We start from the raw sequence: 17,083 nt of genomic DNA on the forward strand, positions 1-17,083 counted from the left end.
TACGACTCGCGTATTTACAAAACTTGGGCCACAGTAGTGCAAGCCAGAAAAAATTTGTCTCATTTTATTAAAAAAATATATTTAATTATACTTAACGTCATGCCCGTGACTACAGAAAACAAGATCTATACATGAATCCCAAATTCCTTAACATTCAGGTTATCTTGTCTCAAGAGCCTGCCTCTGCAATGTCGAAGTCGTTATGTAGCCAACACCTTACATCATGGGTAGTTTTCATTTACATAATAATGGAAAACCTGAGGATCCTACTGAGAATTCTGAAGAACCCGAGTTCTCAGAGAACCGTGTGGATATGAAGAAAATAACTGTAGACCTGGTGTTCCTGCCCGTCGATTGCCACAGTACAGCGTTGCCGTGGAAACTCACGAGTTATTTGTCTTTGTTTCTTTGAAGGCTCTAGATGGCAACAACCATGTCAGCCTCTGTTTCAATTGTAGCTATTAACAGCAATCTCTTACATTTTCATTCTACCGTACGGTTCGTAGAACATTTTTACGCATATCTTGTTTGGTGCTCACAGGTACTCTGTGAGATAGGGAGTGAGGTCATGATTTAGGATTTGCAACCGGAGACACTGAAGTCCAAGACCACCCAGCGAGCGTGAAGGGTCCCTCCTCTCATCACCCCGCCTCTTGGCTCTCGGTGCGAACTACAACTGCTCTCAGTTTTGCACAGGATGATCGTTCAGCACTTCTGTCTTGTGGTCAATCGCTATATGCCAGGGAGGATGGAGACCGGAGGGGGGAAATTATACTGAGCATACACAATTGTTGGGAATTGTCAAAATTTAGTTCTCTGAGTTACCTGAGGTATAGTGACATCCCATAACAATAGCTCTGCTCCTATAAGCACTTACATTGTCCTGTCCTAAGCACTTGAACTATATTGTGACTCGATCCTCGTAACAATCACGTAACAAGGGCTCTATTTTATGATACCCATTTTCCAGGGGAGGAAAGCCGAAACCCAGGTTATCTGTCACGTGTCCTGAGTCACACAGCTTGTTAGGGGCTGAACTGGGATTCAGACCAGGGCAGTATGGCTCCGAGGCAAATTGCCCCTTACATTAATAACTAACTTATATAATACATCTTATATGGCAGGAACAAACATGTGTAGGCTCACTTAATCCGTATGAGTAACATTTAACATTTGAATTCAAACAGGAAGTAGAAAAAGAGAGACAGGGAGAAAGGGGAGACCAGGTTTGAAAAGGCAGGATGGGGGAAGAAGGGGGGCAGAGAGAGAGAAAAGAACAACTTTAAAGTGGCTGCTGATGAATGATGTTGAGCAGCTTTTCATGTCTATTGTCCATCATGCATCTGATTTGGGCCAGTGTCTATTCAGGTCTTCTGCTCACTTTTCAATCAGGTTGGTTGTTTTTCTGGCATTACGTTGTCTGAGTTCTTTATACATTTTGGATGTTAACCCCCTATCAGATATAGCCCTGGCAAGTATCTTCTCCCATTCAGTGGGCTGTCTTTTCGTTTTGCTGACGGTTCCCTTTGCTGTGCAAGATCTTTTTAGTTTGATGTAGTCCCATTTGTTTATTTTTCATTCGTTTCCCTTGCCTGAGGAGATATATTAGAAAAATATTTCTAACAGAAATGTTAGAGGTTTTACTGCCTATGTTTTCTTCTGGGACTTCCATGTTTTTGAATCTTACATTTAAATCTTTAATCCATTTTGAGTTGATTCTTCTACATGGTGTAATAAGGTGACCTAGTTTTATTTTGTTTACATATGATTCCTCTTACATGTGGAATTTAAAGAACAACAGCAACCAAAAAACCCCGAAATAGAAACAGACTCATAGACGCAGAGAACACAGCTGTCAGGGGGAAGGAGGCTGGTGGGCTGGGTGAAAAAGGTTAAGGAATTGAGAAGCACACATTGGCAGTTACAGAACAGTCCCAGAGATGGGGACTGCAGCGTGGGGATATGGTCAGTGGTGCCGTGGTTGCGGTGTGTGGAGCTCGGTGGGCGTTTGGGGTGTCAGGCAGACCACCCTGCAGAGTGCGTGGTTTTGCAGCCACTGTGCTGTATGTCCGAGACCGATGCAGAATAGTGTTGAATGTGAACTGTGATTGAAAACATCACCTGCCATTAGGCTTGTCACTCGACTCAAAGAACATGGGCCCTAAAGTGAGCACGAGATGAGGAGGAGAATCAGCTCCCTGGCCAGTCCTAGTTCCCTGGTGGCTCTTAAAGTGTGAGACATTCCTGTGCTAAGAATGAGTCTAGTGTTTCAAGGGTTTGCATTTTTCGTACAACGTGGCCCCTAAACACAAGCCAACTGCTGCATTTGGTTCTCAAGTGGAATGAAAACCTGCTCTGCTGTGCTGATTAAGAGGAGGAGTTTGGGTCTTTGAAGTGGTACTTTCCCAAGGAATGTCCAAGGATGATTTTGACTACAATTAATTTTGCCTGACTTTGGAACTTCACCCTTGAGTAAGCCACAACCCGCTCGTGTTATTTAACACGACCGGTGCCAAAGGGAGTAGTTGGAGTCATGGTGTGTAATGCCTTTCCGCTGGGTATTGTCAACACTGCCCATGAAAAGGCGGTAGCTCCCAGGTGTACACAAAGCTACCAGTGGTATAAACAGTTGCTTTGAAAAATGGGCCTCTCATCCTGGCTTGGCCCCTGATGAGCTTCTCAACACAAGGATGTCACATAGTCTTTCAGAGACTCCAGACTGAAGTACTAGGCTGAAAGATAACCTCTAAGATCCTATGAGCCCTCGTATTATGTGATTGATGTTAAAATAAACTTAACGATAATGAAACAACTCTTAGGAGGCCTTCCTGCCTCCTGGCGTGTTGTTCTGCAAACTATGTTCCTTCTGTAACAGATTCTCAGCCCCACACAGGTCGTTTCACTCCAGCTGTCATTTGGAGGTTTTATAGGCAGCTCAAGGACATCATTTAAGACATTCCACCAAAAAGGATATAAACCTTGTTATCACTAAAGAATCATAGCCTTCAATGCCTGAATTTTATAGTTATAGTACTCATAAAAGTGTGTAATAACAAACTTGGATCATTTGGGAATGACCAGTCAAAAGGACTTTGCTCCGATTTGAGATGTGGGTTACATTTATTTTAAAGAAAATGTGTAATGATTTATTAACAAGTTTATAATTCTGCTGAAGATTTCCATACAGTCTCTTTTGATCACTCTAAATGTAGGCATAAGGCATTTTGAGATTCCAAACTGCTGCTAATCATCCGATTAAGGGTCCCGTCGCTGATCCTTGTTTGTCACACTGAGCGGTCGTCGTGACTTCCTACCTAGGTCAGTTAAAATGGGACAGTGTCTTGCGGGGCGGAGGGATTGAGGAAAAAAAAAAAGAAAAAGGACTCAGACATAGACAGTAGTGTGGCGATTTCAGGGGGGAAGGGAATGGGTAGAGGTGGGAGAGGGCTTAAGGGGGATAAGTGGTAATGGAAAAAAATACAATGAAAATAAATTATTAAAAAATGCGGCAATATGAAAACAGCTGCATATGTTTGTGCCTAAGAAAAGCTTCCTGATTATGTTCCATTTGTCAAAGCCTAGAGTAGAAGCACCCATAAACCCAAACCATCCACCAGTGGAATACCGACAAATGGTTGCTTCGTCACAAGTTGAAAAATAACCTACAACAACACTTAGCAATTTACAAATCTGCAGGTTTACTGTTTAGACGGGCGTGTCTAAAGTACGCAAGTTTCAGAATGCTTTCACATACATTATATCTTTTGATCCTGATCCTTAGGCTTGGGGAGCTTAAATTTTCAGTCTCCAGAATGAGGTACCTGGGTATATATCCTCACTCTACCGCTTTGCCAGCTGTGTGATGATGTACAAGTTTCCTAACCTCTCTGTTCCCGAATTTCCTCATCTGTAAAATGGGGATAGTCATACAATCTGCCTCCTGACTTACGGTTCTTGGAAAGAATAAATGAGCTAAAAATTCTGTATTGTAAGACCTGCGGCATTATAAGCACTCAATCCATTTTAACTATTATAACTAGACTCCCACTTTTTAGAAGAGGAACCTAAGACTCAGATGAAATGACTGTATGCCTATAAATAGTAGTTAGGACTTAAAACAAGGTCTAATGGCCTTCAAACCTTGGCTTCTTTTCTTAAGTACATGCTGCCTTTCTTATTTAATATGAGAAATCAGGTTTGAGGGCTTTCAAGAAACAACATTCCCCCTTCCTTCCCACCCAGTCCTAAATAGAGAGACACTACTGTTTTCAACTACTTTCGGGGTGAGATGCGTGTTACCTTTTTTAGTCTTCCATGTACCCTGTGAGTGTGTTCAGTTTTACTTCTATCTGATGAATCATTCTTTTTGGAACAAGGAAGACAGAAAATTAAATGTAAAAAAATAAGTTGAAAAGGAAAACTGGAAATTTGGTAAGAAAACATCACAAAGGGTGTATGTACATTGGAAAAGGTGGATTTTATTTACCAGCTCCTGCTTGTTAACTTTATTCTGAGATTCTTATGCTTTGTCTCAAGAAAAGCCCTAGAAAACAGAACGAGAATGCCATGATTATTATATTTAAATATTTGCTTCAAATATTAAAAATCAGAGTTCGTAAACAAAAAAAGAATGTTTTAAAAAGTTGTGGGTTTGTTCATTGCAGCTTTAAGTAAAGCCAGTCCTACAGCATCCCTAAAAGGAAGCCAGGGGTGTGGTCTTCAGTGGTATTTCATTATTCTTTCCTCAAAAGTCCAATTTGTCCTTAAGCGTCTCTATCATTTTCTCTTCCATGTGCTCTTCTTTTCCTTTTACCTTCTTTTCGATCCTTCTCTAATTCCACAAAATTTAGGTTTTGGTGAGCACAGGTTCAAAGAGAAGCGTTTTCAGAGTAGCCCAACCAGGACCTCCTGTGGCTAGCTTCGCACAACATTCTACCAGCGCCCCATTGTGCTGTTCACCGGGATCTTCCTTTCTCCCTGGGAAAGCAAAATGGGGGCAGTTCCCCGCCTGTTTCAGAATAAGATCTCAACCTCTCAGTGGGCACAGCGGGCTTTCCATGTGTGGGCCCTGCCCTTTTACTCTTTAGTTCCCAAACCGAGACTTGCTGCTTTAAGATCTTTGCACAAGCCATTGCTAGAATGCCTTTCCTCAGTCATGATCACTTAACAAAGTCCTAACCGTCCCACACTCAGAAGATCTGTCATCTGTTCCAAGAAGCTTTCCCTAAAGCTCCCAGTCTGACTTAGATATTCCTCCTCCATGCTCCACATCGCACTGTGCAAACCTCTACCAGAACGTAATGGTTAGGGTCAGGGTCAGGGTCAGGGTCATTCACCCCCCAAATATATGCCAGCTTCATCTACTTCTTCTCAACTCCCTGCTGCCTTCTTGATCCAGGTCACACTCACCTTTTGCCTGGATAACTACAGCCTCCTAACAAGTCTGTTGCTTCCATTCCTGTCTCTCTCCAGTCCACCGTTTACACTGCCGCCGGGGTGATCTTTTTAAGAAAAAGTATTTCAAGTATACAATAATATAGATAATGTATAAATTAGGTATAACAAGTAAAATAAACACCCCTGTCCCCATCACTGTTGAAGACATAAAATATTGCCAATACCTTTGAAGCTGACTGTGTCTCTTCCCCAAACATAAATACTATCTTGAATTTAATGTTTAATATGCTCTTGCTTTTTTACAATTTCATTGACCACATATGTATATATCTCTAAACAACACATTATTTAGTTTTCCTTGCTTTTGAACTTTAAAAGATGGCTGCATGCCATTGGCTGTGCAATTTTCTTTTTTGCTCTCAACCTTTTATTTCTGAAATTCATCCATGTTGATTTCCACTTCGGTGTAGTATTCCATTATATGAATATGTCATAACTCATGCAAATTCCTGTTGATAAACTAGTGGATATTTTCCAGGTTGCATGCAATCATCAGCAATGGTAACTAATCGGCCTTGACTCTGACTCCTTGTTGCAATATACAAAATTGCTCTCAGGCAGGGCTCACAGAACTGACTGTGCGGACGGGCGTGGTCTGCATCTATGCTGGCCACATGTAGTTACTGAGCACTTGACATGTGACCACCACAATTGAGAAAGTAAAGTTTTAAGTGTATTTAATTTTACTTATTTTGAATGTAAGTGGCCACAGTGGCCAGTGACTACCGTTATTGGACAGAGTAGCTTTAGAATATATACCCAGGAATAAAGTTGCTACTTTGTAGAGTATGTAAGTCTTCAACTTTACAAAATACTGACAAACGCTTTCCAAAGTAGTAATTTTAATTTACACTCCCGCAAGCAGTATATAAGAATTCCCAATAGTACTTTTTAATGTCTGCTTTTAAAATGTTTGCCTATCTAGATATAAAGTGGTATCTTATTACAATTTTATTTTGCATTTTCATCATTATCATTTCTTTGCCAGTCATACTTCCATTTTGTGAAATGCCTAATTAAGTCCCCTCCCCTCCCGCATTTCTCTATTAGGTTGTCTGTTTTCTATTTATATTTAGGAGTTCTTTATATTTTAATGTTATTTTTTCTGATTAAATGTGTTGCAAATATCTGCACTATATGCTTAAAAACATAAATCAGATCGTGCCCCTCACTCCTTCCCGTTGCACCTGGAGTAAACTCTAAACTCCTTACTGTGGTGCAGGGAACGTTAGGGTTGTCTGTCAACACCCAGTCCACTCCCCTCCGTAAACGCCCAACCCTCCTACTTGCGCTCAGGAGAACGATGCAGTTTGGGGAACTGATTACTGCTGTGACTGATACATGGGTAATCCCATCCCGCTAGCCAACCACTGGTTTAGGAAAAGGCATGTGACTTCATTTTGGACAATAAAATTCATGGAGAAATTTGCTGATAGCGTTTGAGCAAAATAGTCTTCACTCTTAGGAGGGGTGAGACATGCCAGACTTTTTCCCATGGGCTCGAAGGAGGAAGCACGAGGAGAAGGAGTCGGAGGAGGGCGCTATTGCTGTGGGTGGCAGACCCCAGTGCTGTAAAGGAGCGGGGTCCTTCTTGACCTTGTTGGGCTCTGCTCGTTCCTATCCTGAGGCCCTTGCACTTGCTTTCCCCTCTGGTTGCACCTTTATCCCACCGACCCTCATTTGGCCAGATCTTTATTGGCTTTTAGTCTCAGGCCCAAAGGTCACTTCCTCAGAGGAGCTTTTTATGCTGCCACTATCCCTGGCCTGCACTAATATATTACGCCGTTCTAGCTTCTTTAAACCACTATTGAAATTATCTGCATACATTCGTTTGTAATGTGTCTCCCCCACTGGAATATACGCACCAGGAGGGCAGGAACCTAGTCTGTCTGGCTTTCCTGTGTATTTATTTCTATATCTAATACGGTACCTGACACATGGTGAGTGCTCACTGAGTAGTTTTTGCACTAATCAAAAAAGTAGTGATTAATTTTCTTTTTTGTTTTCCATTGGATTGAAGCTCCTTGAGGTAAGGGACTAATGTCTTATTCATTTTTGGATTTCAAGTACAGCTTATGCTAAACAGTAGGTGTTCAACAAGCAGTTGAATAAATAAATGAAAGAGAGAAGGAAAGTATTTGGGAAAAATATGGTGCCAACCTAGAGCCTTTTATGAGCAATATCACTGGAAGAAGAATCTCTCCCTTTCTTCTCCCTGCCTATGGTAGGATTTTGTGGATATGGTAATATTTCCGTGAATAAAGAAGGCATACCCTTGGACTTCTGGCATGATGGTGGCGTAGGTAAACAGGGCTCACCTCCTTGCCCAACCACATCAAAATTACATCTAAACTACACAACAACCATCATTCAAAACCGCCAGAAATCGAACTGATGGAAGTCCTACAACTACAGAATTAAAGAAGAAATCACATTGAGGCTGGTAGGAGGGGTGGAGATGCAGAACGGGCTGGTCCCACACCCACGTGTGGTAGATAAAAATCGGGAGGGATCTCTCAGGAGTGAGGGGTCCTAGTCCCACACTAGGATCCCCAGCCCAGGGTTCCAGTGCCAGAAAGGTAAGACTCCATAACTGTAAAAACCGGTGGGAATTGAGGCAGTGGAAGACAGAAACTTCTGGAATCCTAGGTAGTTCCTCTTAAAGGGCATACACATGAACTTACTCAGACTCACTCCCTTTGAGTTCTGTCACTGGGGCAGCAGCTTGAAAGGCACCAGAGGCATATGGGGAGGAACTGAATTGTCTGACATCAGGGTGAGAGCTGGGGGTGGCAGGTCTTTCCCAGACATAAGTGCTGACAGAGGCCATCATTTTGGTTTTTGGTTTTTTTTTCCTGAGCCCTCTCCTCTCAGAACCACAGAGTCAGCAGGCAGGGGCCATATCTGAGCCTCCATCAACCTGGCTTACACTTTTGCCCCACCCTAGCGATTCTCTGAGGCTCTGCCTCACCCAATTTTGGGGCCCACCCAAGCTGTTCCCACTGGCTTTTCCATACAAACGACTTGTCTTGGCTTATGCTTCAGATGGCTTGTCTTGGCTTATGCTTCAGATTTTCCTAAATTCTCTCAAACAAGTAACATCTGGCCTTGAGCCCCATCCCTCTCGCTAAGTGGCCCTGGGCCCAGCACTAGCAGCAGCTGGCCTTGGTTCACAGCTTGGCCTTGCTTGGGCACCTCCAAGCCCATCTGTAGATCACTTTGTAACTTATGCCGGGTGGCCCTGGACAGAACACAAGTTGTGGCTGACCTTGCGATGTACCTTCTAGGAGGCCCCAGAGCTTGCCCACCCAGGGGACAGTTACAGGCCATGTCGGAGCACCACCACCCAAACACATCCACAAGCGACACACTCAAGAGGTGGACTCGGTGGGCATCAGAGCCTTGCTGAAGTAAGTCCTGCTTTGTGGAGTGGGCCCCTCCACAGCTGATCCTCCATGGTGGTCAGAGGTCACAGCTAGTCATTGCAGCTCACTGGCCTGAGTAAATCCTTCCCACTGACCTGCCAATAGCAATCCACGCTCAACTACAAGAGGAAGGTGTACTCAGCCCACATGGTGGGTGCACTTCGAGTATCCAGCTTGGGTGATAGGGGAGGCTGTGCCACTGGACCCTACAGGGCACCTACTACATTAGGACACTTTACCAAGCCAGGGAGTCATAGCAGCTCTATCTAATACATGGAAACAAACACAGAGAGGCTGCCAAAATGAGGAGACAAAGAAACATGGCCCAAATGAAAGAACAGAACAGAACTCCAGAAAAAGAACTAAACTAAATGGAGACAAGTAATGTATCAGATGTAGAGTTCAAACACTGGTTGTAAGGATGCTCAAGGAATTAGTGAGGACCTCAACAGCGTAAAAAAGATCTAGTCAGAAATGAAGGATACACTAATTGAAATAAAGAACAATTTACAGGGAATCAATAGTAGAGTGGATGAAGCTGATAAACAAATCAGCGATTTGGAGCATAAGGAAGAAAAAAAACAACCAATCAGAACAACACGAAGAAAAAGCAATCTAAAAAAATGAGAAAAATATGAGGAGACTCTCGGACAATTTCAAGCACCCCAACATTTGCATCATAGGAGCACTGCAAGGAGAAGAGAAAGAGCATGAAATTGGAAACCTGTTTGAAAAAATAATGACTGAAAACTTCCCTAACTTGGTGAAGAAAATAGACATACAAGTCCATGAAGCACAGAGAGTCCCAAACAAGATGGACCCAAAGAGGCCCACCCCAGGACACATCATAATTAAAACCCCAAAGGTTAAAGACAAAAAGAGACTCTTAAAAGCAGCAAGAGAAAAGCAGTCAATTACCTATAGGGAGCCCCCATAAGACTGTCAGCTGACTTCTCCTAAGAAACTTTGCAGGCTAGAAGGGATTGGCAAGAAATATTCAAAGTGATGAAAAGCAAGGACCTACAACCAAGATGACTCTACCCAGCAAAGCTATCCTTTAGAATTGAAGGACAGGTAAAGAGCTTCCCAGACAAGAAAAAGCTAAAGAAGTACATCCCCACCAAACCAGTATTATATGAAATGTTAAAGGATTTTCTTGAATAAGAAGGAGGAGGAGGAGGAAGAAGAAGGAGGAAGAGGAGGAGGAGGGGGAGGGAGAAGAAGAAGATCAAAACTATAAACAATAAAATAGCAATAAATACATATCTATCAATAATTGAATCTAAAAACCAAAATAAACAAACAAGCAGAACAGAAATAGAATCATAGATACAGAGAATATTTTGGTGGTTGCCAGATGGGAGAACGTTTTGATGGTCAGGGAGATGGGTGAAAAAGGTGAAGGGATTAAGAAGGACAAGTTGGTTGTTATAAATATCCATGGGGATGTAAAGTGCAGCATAGGGAATATAGTAGCCAAAGAATATATACGCATGACCCATGGACATGGACAATGGTGTGGGGATTACTGGAGGGAGTGGGGGGCATCTGGGTAGAGGGGGGCAAAGGGAGAAAATTGGGACAACTGTAATAGCATGAACAATAAAGTATAATTTAAGTTAAAAAGTGCATACTGTTCAAAGAGCTTCATAATCAGACTATAAACCATCTTTTCAAACTTATTTCTCACTTCCTAGGTGTCCTCCTCCCCCTTCCATTTACTCTTGCCATACCAAGTTCCAGTGCAGTTGAATTTTATGCAAGGGATACATTCATGAAAACTTCATACAAAATTTAAAAATCCAAAACTCGATAGTATTTAGCAAGACCCTTTAGTGATAAATGTAAATTTATTGAAGAAAAGATAGAATTTTACCAGCTAAAATGGCTCCGCTATGTAGCAACAGCATAAACAGTTTCTAAGTCACCAAGCTCCCGGCAGCTTTGAAAGTATGCAATCCCTGACAAATGTGAAGCATGGGGGAGGCTTCAATTCACGTGCTTCCAATTTCATGCATGTAGTAAAGTGTTATTAATAGTTGATCATGAGCGGTTTCAGATTTGCATAATTCAAATCCTCATAAAACTTGACCAGACTTTCTCATCGTTCCTGAGTCGTACGCAAGCCCGTTCGTCCTCTTTGACTGTGCGCATGTTGTTTCCTCTGCCTGGCATGCTCTGTGAGTTGCTAGCACCTAGAACAGTGCACGGAAAAAAAGTCCTATCTAGAGATAGGAATGATAATTGCTGGTGTAACAACGTCATTCTAGAACATTGGGAAATGTCTTTAAAAACAAACCCAGTCATAACTTACAATGAATGTCAAATATGTCGAAACTCTTAAAGTTGGAATTTGCAGTTATCTGAGCAGAGGGAGACACGGGATGGGTTCAGCCCAGATGGAGTGTAGGAATGGCAGGGGAGGGCCGAGACGTCCTGCAGCTGCCAGTGACCAACACTCGGACAGATGTGTGCTGCGTTCTGGAAGAAAATTACGGTGAGCGGATGCAAGCTTCTTTGGGCCCAGCAAGTCCCAGGATTCAGTATCTGAAAGCCTTAGTGGAGTCAGCTCCTGCTGGCTTTGTTCATGTCAGGGAGGCAGGAATGATGGGTGGGGATAAGGGTGGAGAAAGAGAGGGAGTCCTCCCAAACCCCACCTAAGTTACTCTACATCAGGGGTTGAGAAACTCAAGTATCCACAGACCAAAACATGCGTTCAGCAAGCTAGACATAAAGAAAACTACGTGCGCCCCACTGACCTGTTTTCCTTCCGGGGCCACTTGCACCCTTCAAGGCAGGCGTGGCCTCTCTGAGTTCAACCTGATACCGGGAGGCAGTCCTAACCTGTTTTGTTGTGGGGTTGTTGTTTTTTTTTTTTCACTCTGATGGAGAAATGACTATCATGAAGAAACAACATTTTCTTTTAATTTAAATTTATTGATTGATTGATTTGAGAGAGAGAGAGAGAGAGAGAGATTTGTTGTTCCACTTATTTATGCATTCATTCATTGATTCTTATACGTGCCCTGACCAGGGATTGAACCTGCAACCCTGGCATTGTGGGTCGACACTCTAACCAAGTGGCTACTTGGCCAGGGCAGAAACAGTATTTTCGAGAGAAGCCAGCAACCCAGATTTGTATACAGAACTTCCCAGTTCTAAATATTGGCTGAAAAATTTTAAAACACCTCACAGGCCAAACAGTACATCTAAGTGAATTTGGCCCAGCAGGACACCAACGTGTGACCTGAAATTTACTATCAGGTCTGGTGAAATATCAGAAGGATATTTGACCAAAGCAAATCTCAGAGTTAATTGGGGCAAAACTTAAACACAAATAAATTTCGTAGAATTGCAGAATTTTTGTGGTAGAGTCCAGTCTGGACTTCCACCCAACATAAAAATCTGGCCTTTTCCATCAAAGTAGAAGCAGTTGGCCCACACAGGTCAGAGACTGTGGACAGCAAAGGAGGGGGTCCCAGGAGGAAGACTCTGTGCTGGGACCAGGCCTGCTCGCTTCAACTCGGGGCAGCCCATGGGAGCAGCAGCGTACCTCCAACGACAGGTGATGACGCTTCACAGGACTTACAAAGATTTTCTTCTCTTTTATTGTGGATCTCGTATTGGAATTAAGTTTCTGGCTGCGCTGTTCCATGAGGTGTCACAGGGCCCAACAATATCTCTTCTGAATGGAGTTAGATCCTAAGAATTCTGTTTTTGGAGATATGTCTTCCTGTGTGGGTCCTTTGGAGTGGACCTACTAGGAAACCAGTTTCTTTCTCCACCTCTTCTCTATGTCCACATGGGGGCTAGGTGGAAAGCTAGTACTAAGGGTGCCACCCCGACACTGGCAAAACAACTGGCAGAGCAAAAGAACTGGCAAGGTGGCGATGGTAAGCATCTCTGGTAATGGGGCAAGGAAATGTACTCTGGCACGTAAAGAGGAGCAGTAGGTGTAAAACTAGTCCCCTCCCCCTTCCCCAGTGACTCCATCCCTCCTCCTCTCTTGGGCTCTTATTTTAGCAATTTAGTTAATGGCATATATTTAATCTCTCATCTGTCCTGGTTTCTGCATTTCATTCTCTAGGTAGACATACGTTTTCCTTTTCTTCCAAAAGAGTTTACCTGATATTTCCTTCCCTTTCAACTTACTAGTGTGGCTTCCATCCACCCTGCCCTTCTACTGGAGTTGCCCCCTTTAAGGTCACCTCTCACCCAGTTTGACAAACTTGATCTTATTTTACTGAAGCTTTCAGGCCCATTCACCATCTTCTCCTTACCTTCCTGAGATTCCAGGACAGAACTCTCCAGGCCTTCTCCTACCTCCCTGACTGCTGTATCTTTTTCTGCTGGCTCCTTTGTCTTCACCCCATCTTTAAAGGTTACTGTTTCCAGAGCTAGTACTACCCCCATATGGCAACTTGGTAAAAAGTGGTAAATGGTGCACCATACTGACTGGGCACAGACCTGGCCCAGGGTACATGGCTTGGCAAGCCCAGCTTGAACTGAATTTCAGGCCCCATTCACTCCACTCAGCCTGGCACCCTTGTGCCATGAACTCCTGGTACAACTGCATGCTGTCACCAAGGTTGCTATCCTCCGTCCCTGTCTCTTTTTTGTTTTACTGCCTCTCCCTCTGGAAACTTGTTGCTTTCGTTGTCCCAAGACCTCTGTGTCCTATTTAATCTCTAGACATCTTTTAATTGGCCTCCTGTGAGAACTCCAAACTTGCTAAGGCCCAAACTGAATTCATTATCTGCTCACTCACATGCTACCAAACATCTATTTTTTCTGTATTCCTCTTCTTGGTGGATGATCTCACTATCTAGCCTCTCATTCAACTGAAAACTACCAGATTATCTGGCCGCTCCCCCTTCCACAGTTCAAGGCTTTTGTCGTCTCCCAAATGGACTACTGGAATAGCCTTCTAACTACTTTCTCTATCTCCAGCATCTCTCCCCTCCAAATCATCCCACTGCTGCTCTGAGTTTCTTTCTTTACATAGAACTGAGCATATTCTCCTTTGTTTAAAAATTTATTTGGCTTCTAATTACCAATACGATAAAATCCAGATGCTTAGGCATGACATATAAAATCCTTCACATCCTGACCCAAACCTACCTTTCCAGTCCTACACCTTGCCCCTGATCTCAAAACCTTTGTTGCTCTTAACCACATCAGACTATGATGCAGTTTCTTGACCATGATTTCACCGTGTACTTTAATTCCTCTGTGCCTTTGCTGGTGCCTTGCACGCCTTTCTTCTGCCCCCATCCCTTTAAAAGCCTATTCACTGTTTAAGATTATGCTGATTTGTCACCTCTTTTCTCAGGCACATTTGGCCCTAATTAACAGCTCTCTCCTTACTGTTTCCACAGCACTACTGATATGCTAGTACAGGTTGTCCAAAGTGATTTTTACATCTTTCTCATTACATTGTGAGTTCTTAAGGGCAAGATTAAGCTTTGTTAGTCTCCATACCAACAGCGGCTTGCCTGGTATCTGGTATATGGTAGATATTGAATAAAATGTTGAGTTGAATTGGGTAGGATGCTTGAACATCATTTTGTGAAAGGACCAGTGATTTCTTTCAGCATAGTTTTCAGCCCGTTCCTTTTCTTCAGACATCAGAAGACTCTCAGGAAAGGACAGTTAACAGGTCCTGCTGGAGATCCTTGCTAAGTCACATCCCCAAACTTTAGCTAGGTCTCTCTGGGGACATACAGACTGTGATTTTTCAAATGAATGATTGGGGTCTGAGTGTGGATTTGTCCAGATATTGGAGTTCCTTAGAACCAGTGATGATTTTCAAACCGGGATCTAGAGTCTAGGTTCCAGAGAAGACTCTCACTGTTGCAATGATAAGAAAGACATATTTGTATCTGTTTTATCACCTGGGGATCCCATCCTAACATCTCACTAAGGGTTGAGATGCTAGAGCACGCAAAACCGTATAGAAGGACTAAGCAATTTCAAAACGTTGTAAAAACAGCTGAGTTATCTTGACAGCCTGGGAAGGGGGGGGCGGGGCTCCTGCAGGTTTTGTACAGCGTCTGGCAAAATAGTCTCGTCTGCAAAACAGCATCAATGCTTAACACCGACCTCTGTCACTTCCTTTAGTTAAACCTCACAGTGCCTGCTGGGCTAGGAGGCGATAGTCACCAACTCCATGAAGGCCAGAATGGGTAGTTTTCTTGGAATTAGCAGATTCTCATTTGTAAAACTATGGTAGTATCTTCTAAGGGGGTGGGAAGGAGCTTGGTACCCATTTCCCCTCAAATACAAACACATGGTTCTTAATAGAATCCAAGCAAACAAGTTGCCAATGAAATTGCAGAGATGGGTCAACAAAGGACGCCCCTACAAAAGAAGAGACTTGGGTACATTTTTTAGGGGGCGAGTCAACCCGTCCTAAGCCATGCCTGATTTGCGGCCCCTCAGCTCCGCCCTGTGCTCCCTCTTGGCTTCTGAAAAGGTATAATGGAGTCAATTCCCCAAAGCTAGAGTGTTCGGGCTCTACGCACCCATGGCACCTATCTGGCTCCACACGGAGCCGGCCAGGTCCCGCCAGGGTGCGCCGGTGGCCCGGAAGCGGCACCCCAGTCGGCGGAGGGCGCGGGCGCCGCCTGGGGACCGTGGGCGGCAGAGAGGGGCTGCGGGGGCGGAGGGGCCTCGGGAGCCGCCTGGGGCGCGGGCGCTGTCAGGAGGGAGCCTGCGGCGAGCCCGCCCCCGGCAGCCCTCCCGGGAGCCGGGCCACTGGCCCCACCGGCGCTGACTCAGCAACGCGAGGGAGGGAGTTTTGTCCCTCCACGGACCCCGTTTCTCTCGGACGCAGCCCTCCGCCGCCTCCCCTCCCGTTTCCTCTTTCCGGCGCTCGGCGTGCGAGAGGCAGGTCGGGACTCCTAGGCAGCGACCCAGGGAGCCACCCAGTGCCCACCGGAGGACCCCGAGCACTGTCGTTCCCCAGCCGGGCAGCGGGGCGCCATGAACAGCGTGGGTGAGACACCGATCTTCCCCGCCGGGGCCGGCAGCGGGGCAGGGCCGGGGCTGGGACCCGGCATATGGAGGAGATTGAGCTCCCTGGGCGGGCTGGAGCGGCCTCGGGGAGGACAGCATCTTGGGGATGGACCCCTGCAGCGGTCATCTCGGGATGCCCTGATGGAAGTAGAGAGTCGGGGTGTGGGAGTCCTGGGCCAGCCCTCGGCAGCCTCTTGGTGGTGTTGTAATCCCATTTGGTCTTCCAGCAGGACTGAATGCGGAGAAGGTAGCAGGTCTGCTTCAGAAACTGAATTCCGACCCTCAGTTCGTACTGGCCCAGAATGTCGGGACCACCCACGACCTTCTGGACATCTCTCTGAAGAGGGCCACGGTACAGAGCACTCAGCATGTGTTCCAGCACGTTGTACCTCAGGAAGGCAAGCCGGTCACCAACCAGAAGTTCTCAGGTGAACTCTTAAAACTTCTTGCACACTTTACTGGACCTTCCTGACAGCGTCCCATTTTAAGAATGGCCTTAGGGGAGCAGAGGTGTGTATTGAAAGAACTGGTAGAAAATTCCTGGAGAACAGGCATAGGTAAAGGCAGGTTCAAGAACATTACTTTGTGACTTGTTTTGGTGCTCTGTGGCTTGCTGCTGTATTTTGTTTGAGCACTAAAGTCACAAGTGCATGGTCATCTGTTTGAATGTAACTCGCTGTGCTGAAGTTAAGCGATTGCATTCCCATGTCTTGGAGATACATATGCTCTTGGTAGAAAACACACCATGCAAAAAACGTTCATTTCCTAGAGGGTGCCCCCAAATTGCCTTGGAGGCCATATACAGTGTATAAAAATGGAAAAGACAATGTGGTCACATCAACGTGTCATGGAATATTATTTTTAAATGTGCTTCTTGGTTGCAACTTGAGAAAATGTTGGCTCAGTTCCCACCAATAGAACAGTTTGTAACACAGAAAATAGTTCAGTTCTCATGTCTTATTGGTCAAGAGCTCTTGTTTCCATGTTTATTATCTAGCCCTGCTGTCAGAAAAACACCTACAGTAAAGGAAGCTAAACGAGGAGGACATTCTCACAACAGAATTTTACTAATAAGACATTTTTACAAAATCCTTACCAGAAGATATGTTTGTATTGATTTTAGAGAGAGGGGAAGGGAGAGAGAAACATCAACGTGAGAGAGAAACATCAACCAATTGCCTCCT

General features: G+C 44.4%; 1 protein-coding gene across 3 annotated transcripts in view; it reads left to right on the forward strand.

The window, feature by feature from the left end:
- Positions 1–15,506: 15,506 nt before the first annotated feature.
- The window catches only part of BLMH (bleomycin hydrolase), a 48,287-nt gene continuing 46,710 nt past the window's right edge, over positions 15,507–17,083 (forward strand). The window contains exons 1-2 of one of the 3 annotated variants that reach the window (XM_053910661.1): positions 15,507–15,879; positions 16,127–16,327. In XM_053910661.1, coding sequence (XP_053766636.1) covers positions 15,867–15,879; positions 16,127–16,327 — 214 coding nt within the window. In that variant the 5' untranslated portion in view covers positions 15,507–15,866. The remainder of the gene's footprint in view (positions 15,880–16,126; positions 16,328–17,083) is intronic. The other 2 variants (XM_024564628.4, XM_024564629.3) reach the window with 2 other exon arrangements.

This window comes from Desmodus rotundus, chromosome 9, assembly GCF_022682495.2.
Source record: "Desmodus rotundus isolate HL8 chromosome 9, HLdesRot8A.1, whole genome shotgun sequence".
NCBI lineage: Eukaryota > Metazoa > Chordata > Mammalia > Chiroptera > Phyllostomidae > Desmodus > Desmodus rotundus.